Below are 18,983 nucleotides of genomic sequence, written 5' to 3'. Positions count from 1 at the left end.
TCCCCTTTAACTATTTCAGTTCGTCTTGTAGCGGTTCTGCAGAGCTGTTTTGTAACAGTTGAATTGGAGACAGATCAGTGACCGTATCATATTTCCCCCTTTTTTTTTCCTTACAGTTTCCAAGCCTGCTGAATGGTCACTTACCAATGCAGCTGGCAGGGCTGGAGAGAGCTTCCTCTCCCGTGCTGCTATCTTCCCACACACACAAATCCTGATGTCATCTCTGCTCACTATGGACTGGTTGAGTGACTGATGCTATAAAAGAAGTCATTACCGTAAACAATCACCAAGCTATATAACTCTACTTTGCACCTTCAGTGTTTTCATCATGTTACCCCCATCCTGTTGAAGTGTTTTATACCAGTATATGGAATTTAATGTGTATTATGTTTTATACTTCCAAAGTGTTGAACACTGTTGAATTCTCTTTCCCTACCTTTCCCAACACCGCATCAAAGGATTTAAAGCCTCTTTTCTCCCTCTTATGTTATGCACTTGAGCTTACGTAACCTATAACCGGCTGTGCCTTCTTTTGCATAATGTTTTGTAAATTGTTTATATATATTTTTTGCATTATGGGGAACAATTAGGATGAGATACCTCTGATAGCATTTTTTTTAACCCCATTTTCCCAAATAACGTATCCCAGCAATGTCTGTATTTAGTGCTTTCTAATGTATATTGAAATATGGCCTTGTACTTTTTTTGTTTGTTGGAAAAAAAAAAAGCGAGCAATAAACATTACGTCACAAAAAGCATTTTCTTTTAAATGAATAAATGCACAAGCCATTCAGTGCCCAGGATTGTCAATTACACAGCAGCTGCCAGGGGAATGGCATGTTTGAGATTGGGTAATATCACACATTTATGTTGTGGTTCTAGCAATGAAAAACTTCTAGTGAGTTAATAAAATGAAGTGAGATTAAAGATATCTTTGGTAAAGTGTCAGTGAACATGTAGGGTGCACATGCCTTCATTCTGCGTGCTGTAAGAGAACTGAAGGAGTATCTTGGCGGTAGTGTCAGTGAACATGTAGGGTGCACATGCCTTCATTCTGCGTGCTATAAGAGAACTGAAGGAGTATCTTGGCAGTAGTGTCAGTGAACGTGTAGGGTGCACATGCCTTCATTCTGCGTGCTAGAAGAGAACTGAAGGAGTATCTTGGCAGTAGTGTCAACTGCTGTTGAAGCGGTAAACGCAGTTTCAATACCCGGTGTCAGCTCCGTGACCGTGGACAACTATCTCCTCGGGCATCAAAAGGAGTTTAAGGGGTAAGGACTCATTGTGCATACTAAATTCTATGTTCAGCACTACATCGATGATAGGTGCTGCATGTGGTAGGGCTGAGGAGCTTGTTCAGATAGATGGGTAGCTTGCCCAGAAAGTATTTGAAGGCAATGTAACTATGTTAACTATGTTACATTGCCTTCAAATACTTTCTGGGCAAGCTACCCAGCTACCTGAACAAGCTCCTCACTCCTACCACATACAGCACCTATCATCTGAGATCAGACTCCAAAAGACTGTTCATTGTCCCAAGGCTCAACAAAGTATCCGGCCGTTCCTCCTCCTTTTACCGTGCACTCCAAAACTGGAACATCCTACCGGAGACTCTCACATCCACCACCAGCTTAAATTCTTTCAAAAATAAAGGCTGTCTCACATTTTAATCTGGTCTGTAACTGTTACATACACCTATAATATATATTATCTGTAACTGTGCAAGCTATGTCTTGTATATAATGTATACCCTGTTTATGTAACTGTATTGGTAACCATGTATTATGTCATCTTAACTCTAAGCAAAGGACATCTTTGTTCCCCCATAGTATCTGCTGTACATTGCAATGTTTCTTTAGCTATTTTCTAGCAGAGTTCTTAGATGCTTCAAACATCTTTACTGCTAAAGTCAGCGTTTAGTGCCAACTATGTTGAACTGTGCATCTCTGGCTAGATTAATTCATGCAAAAATATTTTTTCTCTATGTTTGGTTATTAAATGCAAAGTGACAATAAGAAATGCAAAACATGTAAATATAGTACCCAGGATGACTTCCATTATTACAATACATTAAAAATAGGTTTTAGAATTTGTAATGTTTTTAATGCATTTTTATGTAACGTATCTTGCAGGCAGTTGCTTGTATTAATGATTTACAAACTACACATGAAATACAGAAAATTGGCCATCATGTTACAAGAGTGTATTCCTATAAAATGTCCTTTAGTCTCCGATCGATAACCGCAGAATAACAGTACTCGGCATTCTGGTTTAGCACACAAAAAGAAACATTTATTTTGAAGATAAATACATACAAAAATAGTACAAAATGGTGGCGACATCAAATAAGTTACGATATCCTCAAAGATGGTTGGATATTATTCTATTCCCGAGTGGAATCCTTGTATTTGATCTTATGATGTTAAACCTTCTCTCCATCTCGGTGTAATCCCCCATGCCATCCTCCTGTTGTAATCCCCCTGTCCTTCCAATAGCTGCACAGTGTTGGATATTTATCCAGATAATAACCCTTAGTCAGCCCTTGATACAGCAGTGGATTTCAAAATTCTACCGCCCCTAAGCACAGCTGTTGTGGCCAGCTCCTTACCTGCTGCCACCCCCTTCTTCTGAACCCCAGCGGCGTCACACGGCGGCATGTTACCATGATAACGCGACGTCATTTCATGCTGCGACATCGCATTGCCATGGCAACTAGACGCCACGTTGGTGACGTCCATGGCGTCATTTGATACTGCAGTTCAGGTGAGTGGTGGCAGGTAAGGAGGCGGATGCATCAGATAAAATTACTTCCCATTAGGCCCGAGAGCATGGCAAAAGTATATGTGGGCAGACATTTTTGCTGCCCCAAAATGTTGCTGCCCTTGGCCCGGGTCTAACGGGAAATCTGCCAGTGCCTTGATACCACTAACTTACCAGATAACGTCCTACAGTATTATATGGAGGTCATATCAGATAAGGAACTGCCCAGCTTGTTACCAAATATGGCATGCCTTCTGGGAAGATGTCAGAACTCCTCATTAATCCAACCTGATGCCACACACTCTTAAGATTATCGGCTCTAAGCACAGTTGTCCATGGTCAATGAAATGTCACCGACAGGGCTCCCCTCGCTCAGCCAACTCAACACAGCTGCAATCCCATAATTATTAAAAATACTATCCCAATGTAACAATCTACAAAAGATATGATATTATGTGCTATGTAATGGTGGTTAATTAATATGTTCAATATATGTATTAAAGAATCGTTACAAATCAGACAATATCATACTGTTTACGTGGCATTTTGTCCTTGTAGACCGGATTCTAACCTAATTACAATATGTCATTGAACTTAATTCTTGCAATCCCCTTATTGGATAGAAACCGGAATATAAAATGTTTGTGGTGTTTTGAGACATTTTTATGTAATCCTAGTTGCTAAACATGAGCACATTGTTCTGGCATCTAAAATGTTCTTCGTTTTAAAACTAAAAAAATCAGGTAGTGTGACCACAGGGAGCAATTTTTTCACACGTGGGGTTTTCAAAATGATGGACACCCTCTTCCCATTTTGGCACATTCATATTCCGTGGTAAACTTGGTTTCAGGTCCTTCACATAAAATTGTATGGCAACAAGCAGACTAGAAAGTTCTGATGTTTCTACTGCCCATTACCTTATGCAGCGAAACATGTTAACATCCCCTTTGGTCCCAGAGATGTTTGCACTCTGTCATGGTGTTGTGGAATTAGTAGTTATTACCAAAAATACAGAGGATAACAATTTTCAGCGGTAGTTAGATTAAATTACAAGGTATAGAAGTGTGATGGGTGCTCCAACAGTCCTGAAATATTATATATGTTCATCAATCATATAAAAACAGTGAAGACTCAGAGATGGAGTGGGTAAACTACTGGGTGAGTGACTAAAGCCACTGAAAGCATAAATCTCCTGAAGGCAACAGAAAAAATATGTATAGCACACTTCGCTGTACCTCATGGGAAATGAATATAATAAAGTCCAGCACTCACCCCAGGTTGTAGTAATGAGGATCCATAGTAATAAAGTACATCTTTGAAGATCTTACCCACTCCTAGAGCCCACTGGATTTCTGGGGGCGTGTCCAGCCGCTGATTAAGTTCCAAACGATCCAAAAAATGCAAAAGAATACACACAGCAGCGCACTGGCTCCTTGATAAAGCACCTTTTTGTGTGAAACGCGTTGGAGGGTCCTTAGCTCCTTGTTTGCCATGTCTGATTGCCAATAAATGTATTTTTTACTTTTGATACACCTGTGTCCCTGGGCAGGGTGCTGCTTTGTTCATTCTTTTGCATTTTTTGGATAAATTACAACGTACCAGTCTATCATCTCTCACCCAGGTTCAGTGACCTGTAGAAACTAGTTTGCATTAAGAGAGGTGAAGATAACAGGTTATATTCACCCGACTGCATCATAGTGAAAGGCCTAGTTATTGATTAGACTTGTAATTCACATCAGCGCTGTTTTGACAGTAAATCAGGTTACACAAATGTTCCATATCATTAACCAGTATTGGTGGATGCAAGCTCAAACTTCCTCGGGGTTTTAGCCTGTGCTCCACGTTTGGATTCAATTTATTGTCTTCATTTTGCAGCAGGGTGATGCAAAAGGATCAAGTGCTTTGTTCTCTTCATTTTCCTTCTATACAACTACAGTATATGCCTCTTTGTACTTATTAAATACTGATAAGTAGTTCCACACTTTCCCCAACCTAGCGCTTCTTTATGTGAAAAGCAACGGATTTAGAAAACAACCAATACAAATTGCCGATCCCGTATACCACTCTTTAAAGTAAATTTCATAAACTTTTTTACATTTGCAAAAATGTTGAACCGAATTCTAAATTTAACTTTTGGTGTTAAATGACACATTTGAGTGAGGATCAGGATTTAATTTGAAAAACAATAAACTAGTTCACCTGAATCACAGGCAAAATATAATAAATGGCAACTTAATGAACTACAGTGGTTTTCAATCTTTTACCAACTGCATTGTGAGCATTTAAATCCGTAAAGAAGTATTGTGACTGTGGAAGCCCCGCCAACAGATTCTATGTAACGTGTGAGAATATTACTGCTATATTATTGCTTATGTATTTTTTTTTTTTTTAATAAACCAACATCTTACTGTAATTTCTAACGGCAGAATAACAATTAAACCTCTTCAAATTGTAAGTTCAAATTCATTTATTGGGTCTAAAGTAAAACATTGCTCGTTACCACATTTCTCCAAGGGAACGCCAGGGCTCCGTGTAACATGTCGAAAACCAGAGATTTAGAATTTAATTATATAAGTTGCAAAGATTTACACAATTACAGATTGCTTGATTAATTAAATGAGTCACCACCTGGTCTATAAATGTCCAAACTAACCAGCCATTTTGAAAGGAGGAAAAAACCCAACCACTTATGTTAATAACTCAACTTACCAAAAAGTCTGTTTTTGTCTGTGTGACGGAAAGCTAAATGCGAGCACGTGCAGTGTCACAGTTTCAAATCTTCTGCGCCATTTTATTTTCCCCCTAGACAATTTTTTTTTTAAATGCCTTAAGAGATCAGCACCAGAAGGAAATGACTTGACGTACGTCGCTGTGTTGTGCAAGAGAAGTCCTGGTGGGGTAAAGAAGTGCTGTGCAACACAGGGATACTCGTATTCCTGAGAAACCAGAACAAGACCATTGTATTTCACATAATATTTATACTTCAAAAAAGTACAATATTAATACAAGCTTGTCAGTTTCAAATAAACAGCAGTGGGTTAGGGCAACAGATTCTGTTTCTCTCTAAACTTCAACCCATTTACCAATGCTGAAAAGTAGTAGTGGCCCAATATTCACTGCTATATAACATGAATCTGTCTCGCCTAGCAAAATAGAAAATCCCAATTTAATAGATCAGTTATATTAATGAAACAACCCCACATAATCCACAATCACTATTCACAAATAAAGTTAAAAATGAAATTATACCAAAAAAAAAAAAAAAAATTCGGTCACATAATACTGTTAAACTACAAGATGTTCTCAATAGAAACGGTAGGACCCTGAATGTTTTACAGTGAATGTCAGATTAAATAATAGCGATGACAATTCATTCAGGATACAACAGCTAAACATGAACATTTCAAAATAGAAGAGATTTACAATCTTTGAAAAAAAATGCACTATACAGAGTTCATACGGGTGAGCACAGGGGCCTCAGAAATACTGATGCGACCAGCATGAGTGTACTTTCAGTAACCCCTTCAACGCTGGTAGCAGCCAAAAATACAGGTGTCGTAGTCTGCCTCTAGTATTGTCGGAGTCAAGTGCAGAAATGCCTACGCGTGGAAGTGACAGATTTATACGCACTAGACCTTAAAATAAATAAGTTTGAAGGTTTGCTCCAGTTCATTATAAATGAATATTCAAATAACCGCTCCCAAAAAAAAAAAAAAAAAATTGGGGGGAGGAAGGGATGGGGCGATATATCTTGTTCCCTGGTTTTCTGCATTAGCAGGTCATGTATATTTTTCCTGTTTCTATAGCAGTGTTTGGGCAGATTTGTGGTTCTTCCTGGAAAGGTACCAACAATGGCTAAAGAGATTAATTGTAATGCTTGTCCATCTTCTTCGCTCTGAGCAGGTCTTAAAGATGGGGCAAAAATGTCCAACCTTGATTCGGATGTGTTTAATAGGTGAAGTCAGAGGATTTCTTTGGCCAATACAGACTGCAGAGCTAAATACACTTTTTATAAGAGGAAATAAACAGACTTTTGAAATGGCAGAAATGGAACATGACCTGATTTAATAGCTACTGGAATGGCAAACTGATGTCTGTGAATGTTGGTTCTAATCAATAAATAAATTCATCTATGCAATTACCTTGTAAAGTCATTACTGAGAAAGCAGACTGCACTTCCCTGAATCCACCCTAAATAAACGTTTGCTGAAGACTGGCGATACTCTGATTGGCTAGCTCATTGCAGCTTTCTATTGGGGACCTGGCGGCCATGTTTGTTGCTTTTTGTTTCAAACACCAGCACAAAAAACATCTCAGGAACCAGGTGGCCCCAGGACGTCAGGGGATCACAGATCAGCTCTGGGGAAATTCCCACTTCAGGTACTATTGATGTAAAATCATATTTTCAGGGACTGTTAAAAATGGTTACATGACTTGCATTTTTGTAAATGCAATATTTTGTACATTCTATAGTATTTGTAGAAGTTCTCGGTGTTTAGCTCAGGACTTTTTAAAGTCACTGAACAGATCTTAAATTATTATCCTAAATCAGTGTGCAGCCGATTCGTTTACTTGATTTGGCTAAATGTAATTGCTTCTTCAATAACCGTGCTAAAAAAAATAAAAAATACAATTCTGTCGACTAATACAGTACCACAAACTACTCAACGGCTACTATCCGATTTATGCTATTTTATAAACGCCACGGTTAGAAACTTTGGAGAGAAAAAAAGAAATAAAAAATGTATTGCCAATTGATTTTGGTATTTTAATTTTCACTATAATAAAGAGTTGGAGAAAATCTCATACAAAACGAGTCTACTTGGTTGTCTTCGATAACCAAGTGGAAGACTAATCACTTGCAGTGCTAAAGGCACTCCGTGGGTGTAAGAGAAAGTGCTATTATTGGGCTTCCATAAATTATCAATAGGGAATGCCAATCAATTTCATCTATTGCAAATACATGCCGACAGAGATATCAATGCTTAACCGGTGACCTGACCTATTTGGATCAGATCACTCAAAGAAAAGTTATTCCATTTTTTTGCCATGTGGTTATTGAACTGTTTTCTTGGCTATGTCCAACTTGAAGAAGTTATTTTTGGGTCAATTGAGAGCATTGAGCATGGTCCACCAATTCTGAGGGTCGGGCAAAGCAAAGCACAGATTGCATTCAATGAAACGATACAGTTTAATAGAAAAAAAAAAAAACTGAGATAGAACAGCTTTCACGGAGAAACAGATGCATTCACATATTATAAAGCCACTGCAACTTTTTCTGTGTGTTATGGTAAATATTCAGACAGTAGTCATTTAGCAGCAATGATTCCGCAATAAATAACGCATTGTGTCTCAGTCCTGCATGAGGATTGCAGCTAGTCACATTAACCGCTGTAACCTACTGGCTCTAACAGCAGAGGAGACCTTAAAATCAACTGTACAATATTTGTCACACTGTGACAACAAATATTAAAAAAATAAAATTAAAATAAAAAACACAAAAATCTGCAGGCCTGAAATAAAACGACTCCACTGTAGGTAGGTCAGTGTAGACATACAGATAGTCCAGAGTCCACCACGAGTGATAATTGCCACCAGAGCATCTCATATTGGTATGAAATTGTGATAGGAAAATCTTAAAAGAGCATACTTTGCCTTCTGTTCTTCCCATTTCCTGAAAAGAAAACAAAAACACGAGTTGACAAAGTCTCCATACACCCATAAAGTTATTAAATAGTGTGGTAATTCCTCATTTACAAACGTTTACTGATGGTTTGATAGTAGTTTGAACTGGGCCAACTCGTCCAGTTCTGCTTAATTAGATTTTTTGTTCTGATCCTTGCAGGTGCCAACTACTGATTATTTGTTGATATAGGCCGAGGTGGGCATGCAAGGGGACTCCAGAGTGTTAAGAAACTAGAGAAGCAAATTCAACAATATATTATAGAATTAAAAAGGGGGTAATATATCTGCGTACATGAAAAAAGTTGGTAAAAGGCATGTAGTGTGTATCACACTGTTTACCACTCGGCAGCTGTTAGCTGTAGATTCAGGTGCTTGCTTCCCTCTGCTGCTGCAGCTCAGTTGATTCTGGGGCAGGACTTCAGTCTTTTCACTCCCAAGGGGATTTCCCTTCATGCAGCCAGGTTCAGCAGCTGGTACTGGGGCTCGGTGAAATCGCTCCTGCTTCCTGGCCGATATGAAGCTGCTCCTGTACCTCGGCAGGTGTATCCTCTGCACAGAGGTTAAAACGCAGCTTGCTGGGGTGCCCTCAGCGTGCCACGATGCCGCTCCGTCGCGGGACGCTGTGTAATGACGTCACGGTCTACACAGCAGTGGTGGATTCAATAGGGAAGTTTGAACAGTCTTACAAAGTCTCTCACAAGTGTCCAAAACAGCACACAGGATGAAATAAAAACAGGACAGGCCAATACATAGACAAAGGCCAATGTAAGCAGATATAAGGCAATAGAATGTTACATCCAATTAGTTTCGTAGAATTAACTACTTCTTCAGGGTGCTGAGGGCACCCCAGCAAGCTGCGTTTTAACCTCTGTGCAGAGGATACACCTGCCGAGATACAGGAGCAGCTTCATATCGGCCAGGAAGCAGGAGCGATTTCACCGAGCCCCAGTACCAGCTGCTGAACCTGGCTGCATGAAGGGAAATCCCCTTGGGAGTGAAAAGACCGACGTCCTGCCCCAGAATCAACTGAGCTGCAGCAGCAGAGGGAAGCAAGCACCTGAATCTACAGCTAACAGCTGCCGAGTGGTAAACAGTGTGATACACACTACATGCCTTTTACCAACTTTTTTCATGTACGCAGATATATTACCCCCTTTTTAATTCTATAATATATTGTTGAATTTGCTTCACTATTTGGCGTTGTGCGCTGTTTTCTTTTGTTTCCATTCTCTTAGTGTGTGTGGGGTGCTGAGCCACCCCTGCGTTTACAGCTGCAGACGCCATTATCCCCAACACGGTTATGTGGCACTTATTATTTAATGTATAATTATCTCACTGTGGGAGTTGTGGTTTAATTTTTTATAATTTTTTTATCACTAAATTGATGGTATAGTCACTGCACTGTATATATTTATACATTTAAACTTTATAGGTAGTTAGGTAGTAGCGCACAGTTTTGTTTTTTGTGTTAAGAAACTAAGCTGCCAGTTTATTTGTCCTCAAAGAACAACAAAGTCCATAATAACAACTCCACAATGGGTGTGTTGGTGTATTGTTTGTGTGGGTGAACTCTTTAACCACTGACAACCATTTGTTTTTTTTTTTGTTTTTTTAACTAAAGCTTTAAACGCAGCATAGTCCAAGTGCCCAGCATTTGCCAAATAGGACTGACGGGGAATTTTATCACTCACGAATGACAGAAATTGCATATTAATGTAAATTAATGTAAACGATATCATATTTAGTGATTTTCTACCATCCGCGTGGAAAAATTCCAAGTGCCATGTTTTTCGAAGATACATAAGCAATACTCATCAGTATACCAAATTCATGCTCATGTTTGTTCACTCCGTTCCTAAAATCTGCGGTGGCTGGCGTCCTCTGAGGACTATATTTTATTGCTTATTATTTTAGATGCCCAGTGGCAACTGGAGTCAGGACACTTGCATTTGACATTTCCAAGGACAGTCCCAACATTCCTACTAGGTCTGCATAAATTACATGTCAGTCCCATAAAGAGATTGGATAAAAGAATGCTACCTAAATAATAGTTCATAGGCTGTAAAACAACCATATTTTCTTGTTTATATCATGTAGCCACACGTGTCCGTGTATTATGGTTGCGTGGTTGTGAAAGCCACGGGTGAGACACTATCGCTTATTTATATCACTCAATTATTGGGACACGATAGAGAAAGTACCTACAGATGTAGCATGTGACATTATTCCCCAAGATAACATATCTTATGCATATCATCACTTGTTGTTCATAGGCTTCAATGACGGGTTTGTTGCAGAATATAACAACATAGTCCACTAAAACACTTCACAGGGGACTCGTGTCGCTATATCACACGGTTTTAAAATGCCTAGGCAAGTAGAAAACAGGGTAAACACTTTATAACAACGTCTCTATGTGATAATGATAAGTACTCATAATATGGTAATCAGACACATAGCTAATATTACACTGCTGGTGGAGAAATGCAGAGGTGGCTGCATGAACGACTGAGTTATATCTGTGAAGTTTTGTCTCATTGAAAGGCATTATACATAGATATTTGGAATATATTTCATATTTGAGAATTTACTTTGCTTGATAAGACCTGGATTCTTCCCCAGAGTATTGTCTTTGGTCGGTCTTGTTTCTGAACGAAACTGACGTTATTGTATTTGCACTAACTTTGTTAAGAGCCGCTTCCCGCATTTCAGTGATATTGCTGTTGGCATACCTGTCTCTGGATATGACGAATTTCGAAAACCAGGATCCTTTTGCAACTGGATATCTTTAAGACTGAATATTGAGATATCTAAAATGCAACAGAAGATACAAAAATGGTTCATTTACATTTGTTGCCTGAAGAAAAAACATAACATTCTTTTCTATGTTGCAAAACTTTCTATGAACTTCATGCGTTTATCACCTTTATGGTCAATTATACTCAGTGTTCGACAAACCTATACATTTGCTCGCCCCGGGCGAGTGGATTTAACCCCCGGGCGAGTAAATATTGGCCCAAGCAGCACACGTTTGGTACTAGGTGGCGAGTAGATTTTTTTGTGTGGCGAGTAGATTTTTTGGTGATTTGTCAACCACTGATTATACTAAAACAAATATTTCCATGAATAATCATCAATTGCTGGTTTTCTACAGGATGGAAATGTACAACAAAAACAGAGAAATGTGCTCCCTCTGCGTCAAATCTGGTCTCTCTAATACTTAATCGGTTGCAAATGGCTAGTGGGAGTAAACTGCATGAGAACACAGGAAGATTTTGTCTTTTCCCCTAAACAGTCTAAAGAATGATAATATTTTTCAAGCCCCGGTGAGCTTTTTTTCCTTTCTTAAATGCAACACCTGATATAATGATCTTACTTTCTGGCAAGCTGGGCACTTTGGGCCCTAGACTTCTGAAGTAAGCGTGTTTCATGGCCTCTTCTGCTGAAATTCTCTTTTTAGATTCATACTGAAAAATAATTGAAAAAAAGGTATTGAGTGCGATGTTGCATTGTCTTCTTTCTTTACATGCAGCGTTAACAATGAACATTAACATTTATATGAAATAATAAATGGGAAAGGCAGATGAGCAGTAGAACAGATTAAACTGCAAAGATATCAGTTACACCACTACTTTTTTTTTTACATTTATGAAGTTAATGCAATTTGGCATTTAAGATGCAAAACTGTGAAATACATATTTGAAGTCAATCTGGCTTCTCAAGGTAGTGGCTTTTTAATTGTGGTATGCGCCACAGCTGTACACAAAAAACAAGCTACTCTGCGCGTACTTAACTGCAGGCATTGGTGAAAATGCGGATTATGAAGTCAGGTCTATAAAAATATTATCTCCATCATGACCAGTAAAGAGAAACCTGATGAAAGGCTAGTTTAACAAATGTTTTCTGATTAATTAAATTAGATGTAGCCTTAAAAATGTGCACTGCAAAATTCTAATAGGCACAGATTTTCTCTACATGTCATTAGCACCAATCTCTATCAATCATATTACATATATATATATATTTTTTTTTTATTATTGAAGCTCGGCTAACACGGTACCTCTACACATAAAAAAAAAAAAAAAAATATATATATATATATTTAACAGGATCCCTTTTCTACATCCTGCTTGATACAAGGTCCCTCATTCCAGTGTACAATGGAAAACTGCCATCAAAGTAAACAAACATCTCCAAGATTTGTTTTATATTTTCACCAGTAAAGCTAAAGATTATTCTTTTTTACGACTTAACATTAAAACTTGTTTGCTTTAGCACTTGTGAGATTAGTGGACTTGGCCCAACAGAAAACCTGGCGTGTTTGATTATTTTCTTATTACATCAACACACTTGAAGAAAACGGAGAGCTCTGTGAACTAAAATGTAATCTATGACGTACGTCCATATTGGTACAATACAAAGTATCATAACGTACCAAGATTCAACAGTTCTCTACGACCAATATGGTAACTAGCACTTCTAACTACTGCTTACATCAAGGAAACAGTACAGCAGTGCTACTAAATGAGAAATATACTGTATGCCCTGGTGTGGAAAGTTAGGGGAGAAGAGCTTGTATGACATTAAATTCAAAACATAAGACAAATATAAGTAAGAAAGAAAAGTGGTCACCTGAAGAAACTTTGTTAATAACTCAATTCCTTCCGAGTCTAACCTGGGAAAATGATACATTTGTAAGATTAGAGTTTATAACAAAATCATATAGACATTGCTAAAGCAAAAACAGCATGAAACATTTGATACATTTTTGGGTTGTAAAGTAACAATACAAAAAGATCATATTGCTATTGTGTGATTGGTCAATGTAAAAGTGTATCGGATGCAAATAAATGCTGTATGAAAAAAATAGTTGGTAAATAAAACCAATGTCACAATTGACAACATTTATTTAAAAAAAACAAAATCATGTCTTACTTGGTGATGTACATCTAAAAAGGAGCGTCTAAATTGTAACCAACTGAATCAACTTAACAGACATTATTTATTGCCACATTATCTATGACTTGAATCACAGGATTGTTTATCTAACTACGGTCTGTTCTTTGCAATTTGAAAACAACTGGACCATGAACAATGATGTTACATAAATAGACAAGAAAAATGTTAATTATTGTTTTAGCGTGGGCTCTTCATGGTCAGCAATATACAACGTTTGTATTATCAATAATTTATACGCACTAAAATTATTCTGTTAATCTGATTTTGTTTTTATGCATGTGCATTACTGTTGTGACTATTGCCCTAAAACTAGCGGTCAGACAGATTGTACTTTACATGCAAAACAATCCCCAGCAAACGATAAAAATAAATTACACCAAAACGTTTGTTTGACATAAAATGGTTTGCACTTGCCTAGAACGCATACACGCGCGTGTGTATGTATGTGTGTATGTATGTGTGTAAATTTATGTATATATGAAAGGGAGAAAGGAAAAAGGGAGAAAAAGAGGCGCACTCTCCTAGTGTAATAAAACTTAGACAATTTAATATGCAGTTTTAAACATCAATGGTTGCACTCACAAATGTCGGGTATCAACAACATTTCTGAGTGCAATATGCAATGGTTCGTCTTCGTCACAGCTATAAAGGTTCCACTGTCTGTAACTCATCAGCAGCATGTATAGTTGCGCCAAACTGGATCCCGGAAGTGGTGCCGGTGCACCGCAAACTCAGTCCGCCGGTCGAATAGTCGCAGACAGGAGACCCGCCGATTAACCCCGGATAATCCTTAGATGGTAGATTGGGTTACTTCTGGTTCCGAGCTCGCTCTCAGTCAGTCCGTGCTGCTTATGCAGAAGCCTTCACTGAGGAAACGAACTGCAGCACGGATATAAGGATCATCCGGGGTTAATCGGCGGATCTCCTGGGTCTGCGACTATTCGCCCGGGGGACTTGCCGTGCGGTGCATCGGCACCACTTCCGTGTGTGTGTGTGTATATGTGTGTGTGTACAGGCATACCCCGCATTAACGTACGCAATGGGACCGGAGCATGTATGTAAAGCGAAAATGTACTTAAAGTGAAGCACTACCTTTTCCCCACTTATTGATGCATGTACTGTACTGCAATCGTCATATACGTGCGTAACTGATGTAAATAACGCATTTGTAACAGGCTCTATAGTCTCCCCGCTTGCGCACAGCTTTGGTACAGGTAGGGAGCCGGTATTGCTGTTCAGGACGTGATGACAGGCGCATGCGTGAGCTGCCGTTTGCCTATTGGGCGATATGTACTTACTCGCGAGTGTACTTAAAGCGGGATATGCCTGTATATGTGTGTGTGTGTGTGTGTGTGTGTGTGTGTATATATATATAAAAAATATACATATTATATATTGTGTATACATAATGTGTGTATGTGTACGTACGTGTGTGCGCGCATACACACATATACATATATAGCAGTACAACCAACGTCACACTGATGATACCCATTAAGGTTGAAACATGTCTGTGAATAGTTTCCCTGGCTTTGCATCGGATTCCCTTGCTGTGCTTTAAAGCTGTGTTAACAGCGATTAGCTTATATGGGCTCCATGTAACAATGGTTTTTCAGGCAAAAGGTGACATGTGTGCTCATTTGCATGTCATTTCCCAGAATCCCTTGCTGCAGTGGAAACCCTGTATGCTGGGTGATAATGGTGAAATAGAAGAGAAGTGGGACACTGCTCACCATAATATTATGTAGGGAAACGGATAGAAACAAACCTGGTGCACAGGGGTAATAGCTATACAGTTACAGAAAACAGTGGTCACTAAAGTCCCCTATATGTTGCACTCAAGGCTGAGTAGAGAATACCAAAACTAGTGTGAAAAAAGTCTAATCACAGGATACGTGTGTTTCAAGGAAGCTAAACCCTGAAAGTGTCACGTTTAAGACACAACAATTTAGCTAATCCTAACAATCATATACAAATGCAAAAATATCTAGAGATGGGTCAATAATATCACCCGATCCAAATAATGAGGAACAAACAAGTATCCTGATCACATGACACCGGTAGGTAAATAACTAAAAGGTATAAATGTACCACAGTATGGACCCATAAAGGTCCCGAGGACCTTCCTCAGGGATGTGCCTGAGGACGTCCCTGAGGAAGGTCACATTTAGATGACCGAAACGTTGGATGCAGTGCCATGTATTTCTCTTGAATACAGTGTTTATGGACTTCCCTTGCTGTGTGCTGTCTCTGTTTTCCGGACCTACATCTGGTAAATACAAGTGTGTGTGTGTGTGTGTGTGTGTGTGTGTGTGTGTGTGTGTGTGTGTGTGTGTGATATATATATATATATATATATATATATATATATATATATATATATATATACACACACACACACACACACACGTTTCGGTCATCCAAAATATATATATATATATATCGTGCACACACGCGATACGCTTAGGTAAATAAAAATGTTATACTTTCCCGCTCGCTCAATATTCGGCAATGCCGCCCCCCCTCCCCCCGCACGCGAGCAGACGCAGGACACCCGCCACGCATGCTTTGAGCGCTCAGTGCTAGCGGGGCCACAGCCTAAGACATGTGTATGTGCTCACAAGTGATCTTTTTATTATATATATATATATATATATAAATATATATATATATATATATATATATATATATATATATATATATATATATATATATATATATATATATATATATATATATGTATACACACACACACACGAGTGTGAGAGTGTGTGAACGTATGGTTTAACATTAAATTCCCCTACAAAACAATAGTAAATCTAGCATTCTCATGCCATACCTATTTCGTCTAGGCCATACCTTATTTCGTCTATGCATATCTTACTTTTTCTGTGATGTATATTTGCAGAAAGCAAAGTCAATACAACAAGCAAATCAACAGCATGATGCCTACGCAATGAGTGAATCTGGGAGATGAACCATCTGCTCCTAACAGTCACATGAACACAATTTATCAGTTACTTGTCAGATTTGTTTTGTTGGCAGTGTATAAGGACACTCCCTTCCTATGCTAGGAATCAATTATTTCTTTTCTTTATAGATCTGTTCAGGTTTTACAAATATAAAATGTTTTCGTCCCTTTAGGCTACGGCCCCTGTGTCAGTGCTACACGCGTGCATGACAGGCTGGCTGCGCGTGAAGCTCTGTTCCCCGGTCTGTGCAGAGCTGCAAGGGGGAAAGATGGGGGGAAAGGGCGTGACGGGGGCGGCCATGACATCACCTGGCAGATTCGCCCTCATTGGCTGAACCGCAGGGGGCGTGCCCAGCCCTCCGTCGCCAGTTCTGAAGACAGTTTTACTGTCAGCCAGGGTAGGTAGCGGGCCTGGTCACCTTGAGGGGCAGTTCTTGTCCCTGCAGCGCACGCCATGGCACCTAGCCTTAGGATGAGTTATTGCTTTTGCCTATTTCAACAATCCCCATACATAGTTGTACGTACTATCTTGCATGAAGTACCACAGGTTTTTTTTAATGCTACCCAAGGAATTAGACTAATTGTACAATAGCGGCTCCATGCTGAAGAACATTTTATGGCATTAGGTTGAAATGGTTACCTGGTGTAATCAGGGAAGGGGGTTTGGGGGAAAGAGACACTAGCTACTGTCTATATGGAATTGGGGTGCTGGGGCTAGGTAACATGTAAACAAAAGAACCCTATGAAATGGACATAGGGGTAGAAACTATTGTAGCACTCCCAATATTGTAATGAAGAAGTTATTAATAATTCAAACTTTATTAGTTTTTTAATAATAAAATAATGGTGGGCTAAACAACAAAACAAACAAAAATTCCCTCATTTTATCACTTTTCTAAATTATACCTCTCATCACCATATCATAGTGTTGCAGCGGTCTGTAGTATGTTATATTCAGGGTAGAACAGGAGATTGTTCTCCTAAAGCCCTGTTTGGATTGAATACAGTACTAGAGTACCGTATTATCAAAAAGCGAAGATCGCCATTAAGTAGGTGAGCAGTGTATCCAAAATCCTAGTGATAACTAGGTGCTGCTTGCTACTCCTTATTTACGTAAAGTGATGTTCACCATAAGATGAGAGTACAATGTTAGTGAGTAAAAACATACATACATACATACATACATATATATATATATACACATACATGGTATGGCTTTGTACAATACAATGACTAAACATTTTACGTAAATAAGGAGTAGCAGCACCTAGTTATCACTAGGATTTTGGATACACTGCTCACCTACTTAATGGCGATCTTCGCTTTTTGATAATACGGTACTCTAGTATTCAATCCAAACAGGACTATAGAAGAACAATACCCTGAACACAACATACTACAGACCGTTACAACACTATGATAGGATGTTGAGAGGTATAATTTAGAAAAGTGATACAATTAGGAATTGTTGTTGTTTAGTCCAATTATTTTATTATTAAAACACAAAGTTTGAATTTTTAATAACTTCATCATTACAATATTGGGAGTGCTACAATAGGGGTCTTCTTTTCTACTCCTATGTCCCTTTCATAGGGTTCTCTTGTTGAAATGGTTACCCGTCATGCTATTTTACATCTCGATTTATTTAGTCTCTAACCACAAACTCAGACCATGCATCATGTTTTAGCACGGTTATATAGTGCCTTTCACACAAAGTTAATTCCTAAAAACGTAGAAAGAGCTACAGCGTTCACAGCACGTCAAGTTAAGTAACATGAAGTCCTTGCTAGGATTCTCAACTGGGACTGCACAATTCCTTACAGGATAATACATCAGGTGTAATTAAAAGGTAATAATCAATACCTTGGAGCATGGCTGATTAAAGGCTGAGGTTTGTACTTGGGAAAATTGTAGTTCCGAAATTCATCATTTGAAGAAACTCCTGTCCAAGTGTCTTCAGTTGGAGTGCCTAACAAAACATAGGAAAATCTATTAAACATGTTGCTTGTTATGATTAAATGACATTAACTTACTGTGCACCCCACAACTGGAACAATCTACCGGAGACTCTCACAGCCACCACCAATTTACGTTCTTTCAAAAGTAAAGCTGTCTCACGTTTTAATCTGCTCTGTAACTGTTAAATACACCTATAACATACATTATCTCTAAGTGTGCATGCAATGTCTTATATTAAGTGAACAGGGGTATACATTATATACAACTATGTATTTGTAACCATGTATTTGTCATCATAACTCTGTGCCCAGGACATACTTGAAAACGAGAAATAACTCAATGCATTACTTATGTAATAATCCCTGAAGAACAGGGCATTACTGGCCAATAATGCCTTGGCTGGAAGAGTTGAAGGCCCGAGGCGAAGGGGATTATTACTATTATAGGCTAAATGTAGGCTTATTTTGAATTTTTCATAAAAAGAGATACATTTTTGTAGTCATATTGATTTATCAGCATGATTGTCTACATTCTTATGCTTTTACTGCAACTTTATTAAAAGTAAATTGTACACACACACACACACTCTGCAGTCCCCCTACACACTGTGCAGACCCCCTCCTCTTCACCCACAAAACACACTGCAGCC

General features: G+C 38.7%; 2 protein-coding genes across 15 annotated transcripts in view; one reads left to right on the top strand and one right to left on the bottom strand.

Moving 5' to 3' along the window:
* ELK3 (ETS transcription factor ELK3) overlaps window positions 1–1,361 on the top strand; it is a 57,863-nt gene extending 56,502 nt beyond the window's left edge. Inside the window, exon 5 of the mRNA XM_075600568.1 lies at window positions 117–1,361. Within this exon, the coding sequence (XP_075456683.1) occupies window positions 117–215 (99 nt within the window). The 3' untranslated portion in view covers window positions 216–1,361. The remainder of the gene's footprint in view (window positions 1–116) is intronic.
* A 909-nt stretch (window positions 1,362–2,270) lies between these two features.
* The window catches only part of CDK17 (cyclin dependent kinase 17), a 170,706-nt gene continuing 153,993 nt past the window's right edge, over window positions 2,271–18,983 (bottom strand). For all 14 annotated transcript variants that reach the window (XM_075600566.1, XM_075600567.1, XM_075600556.1 and 11 more), the window contains 5 exons: window positions 18,239–18,344; window positions 13,078–13,120; window positions 11,822–11,912; window positions 11,178–11,255; window positions 2,271–8,434 (listed from right to left, as the gene is read on the bottom strand). In XM_075600566.1, the coding sequence (XP_075456681.1) occupies window positions 8,397–8,434; window positions 11,178–11,255; window positions 11,822–11,912; window positions 13,078–13,120; window positions 18,239–18,344 (356 nt within the window). In that variant the 3' untranslated portion in view covers window positions 2,271–8,396. The remainder of the gene's footprint in view (window positions 8,435–11,177; window positions 11,256–11,821; window positions 11,913–13,077; window positions 13,121–18,238; window positions 18,345–18,983) is intronic.

This window comes from Ascaphus truei, chromosome 5, assembly GCF_040206685.1.
Source record: "Ascaphus truei isolate aAscTru1 chromosome 5, aAscTru1.hap1, whole genome shotgun sequence".
Lineage (NCBI taxonomy): Eukaryota > Metazoa > Chordata > Amphibia > Anura > Ascaphidae > Ascaphus > Ascaphus truei.
Note: the sequence above shows the minus strand (reverse complement) of the source record. Positions and strands in the feature narration are given on the sequence as shown.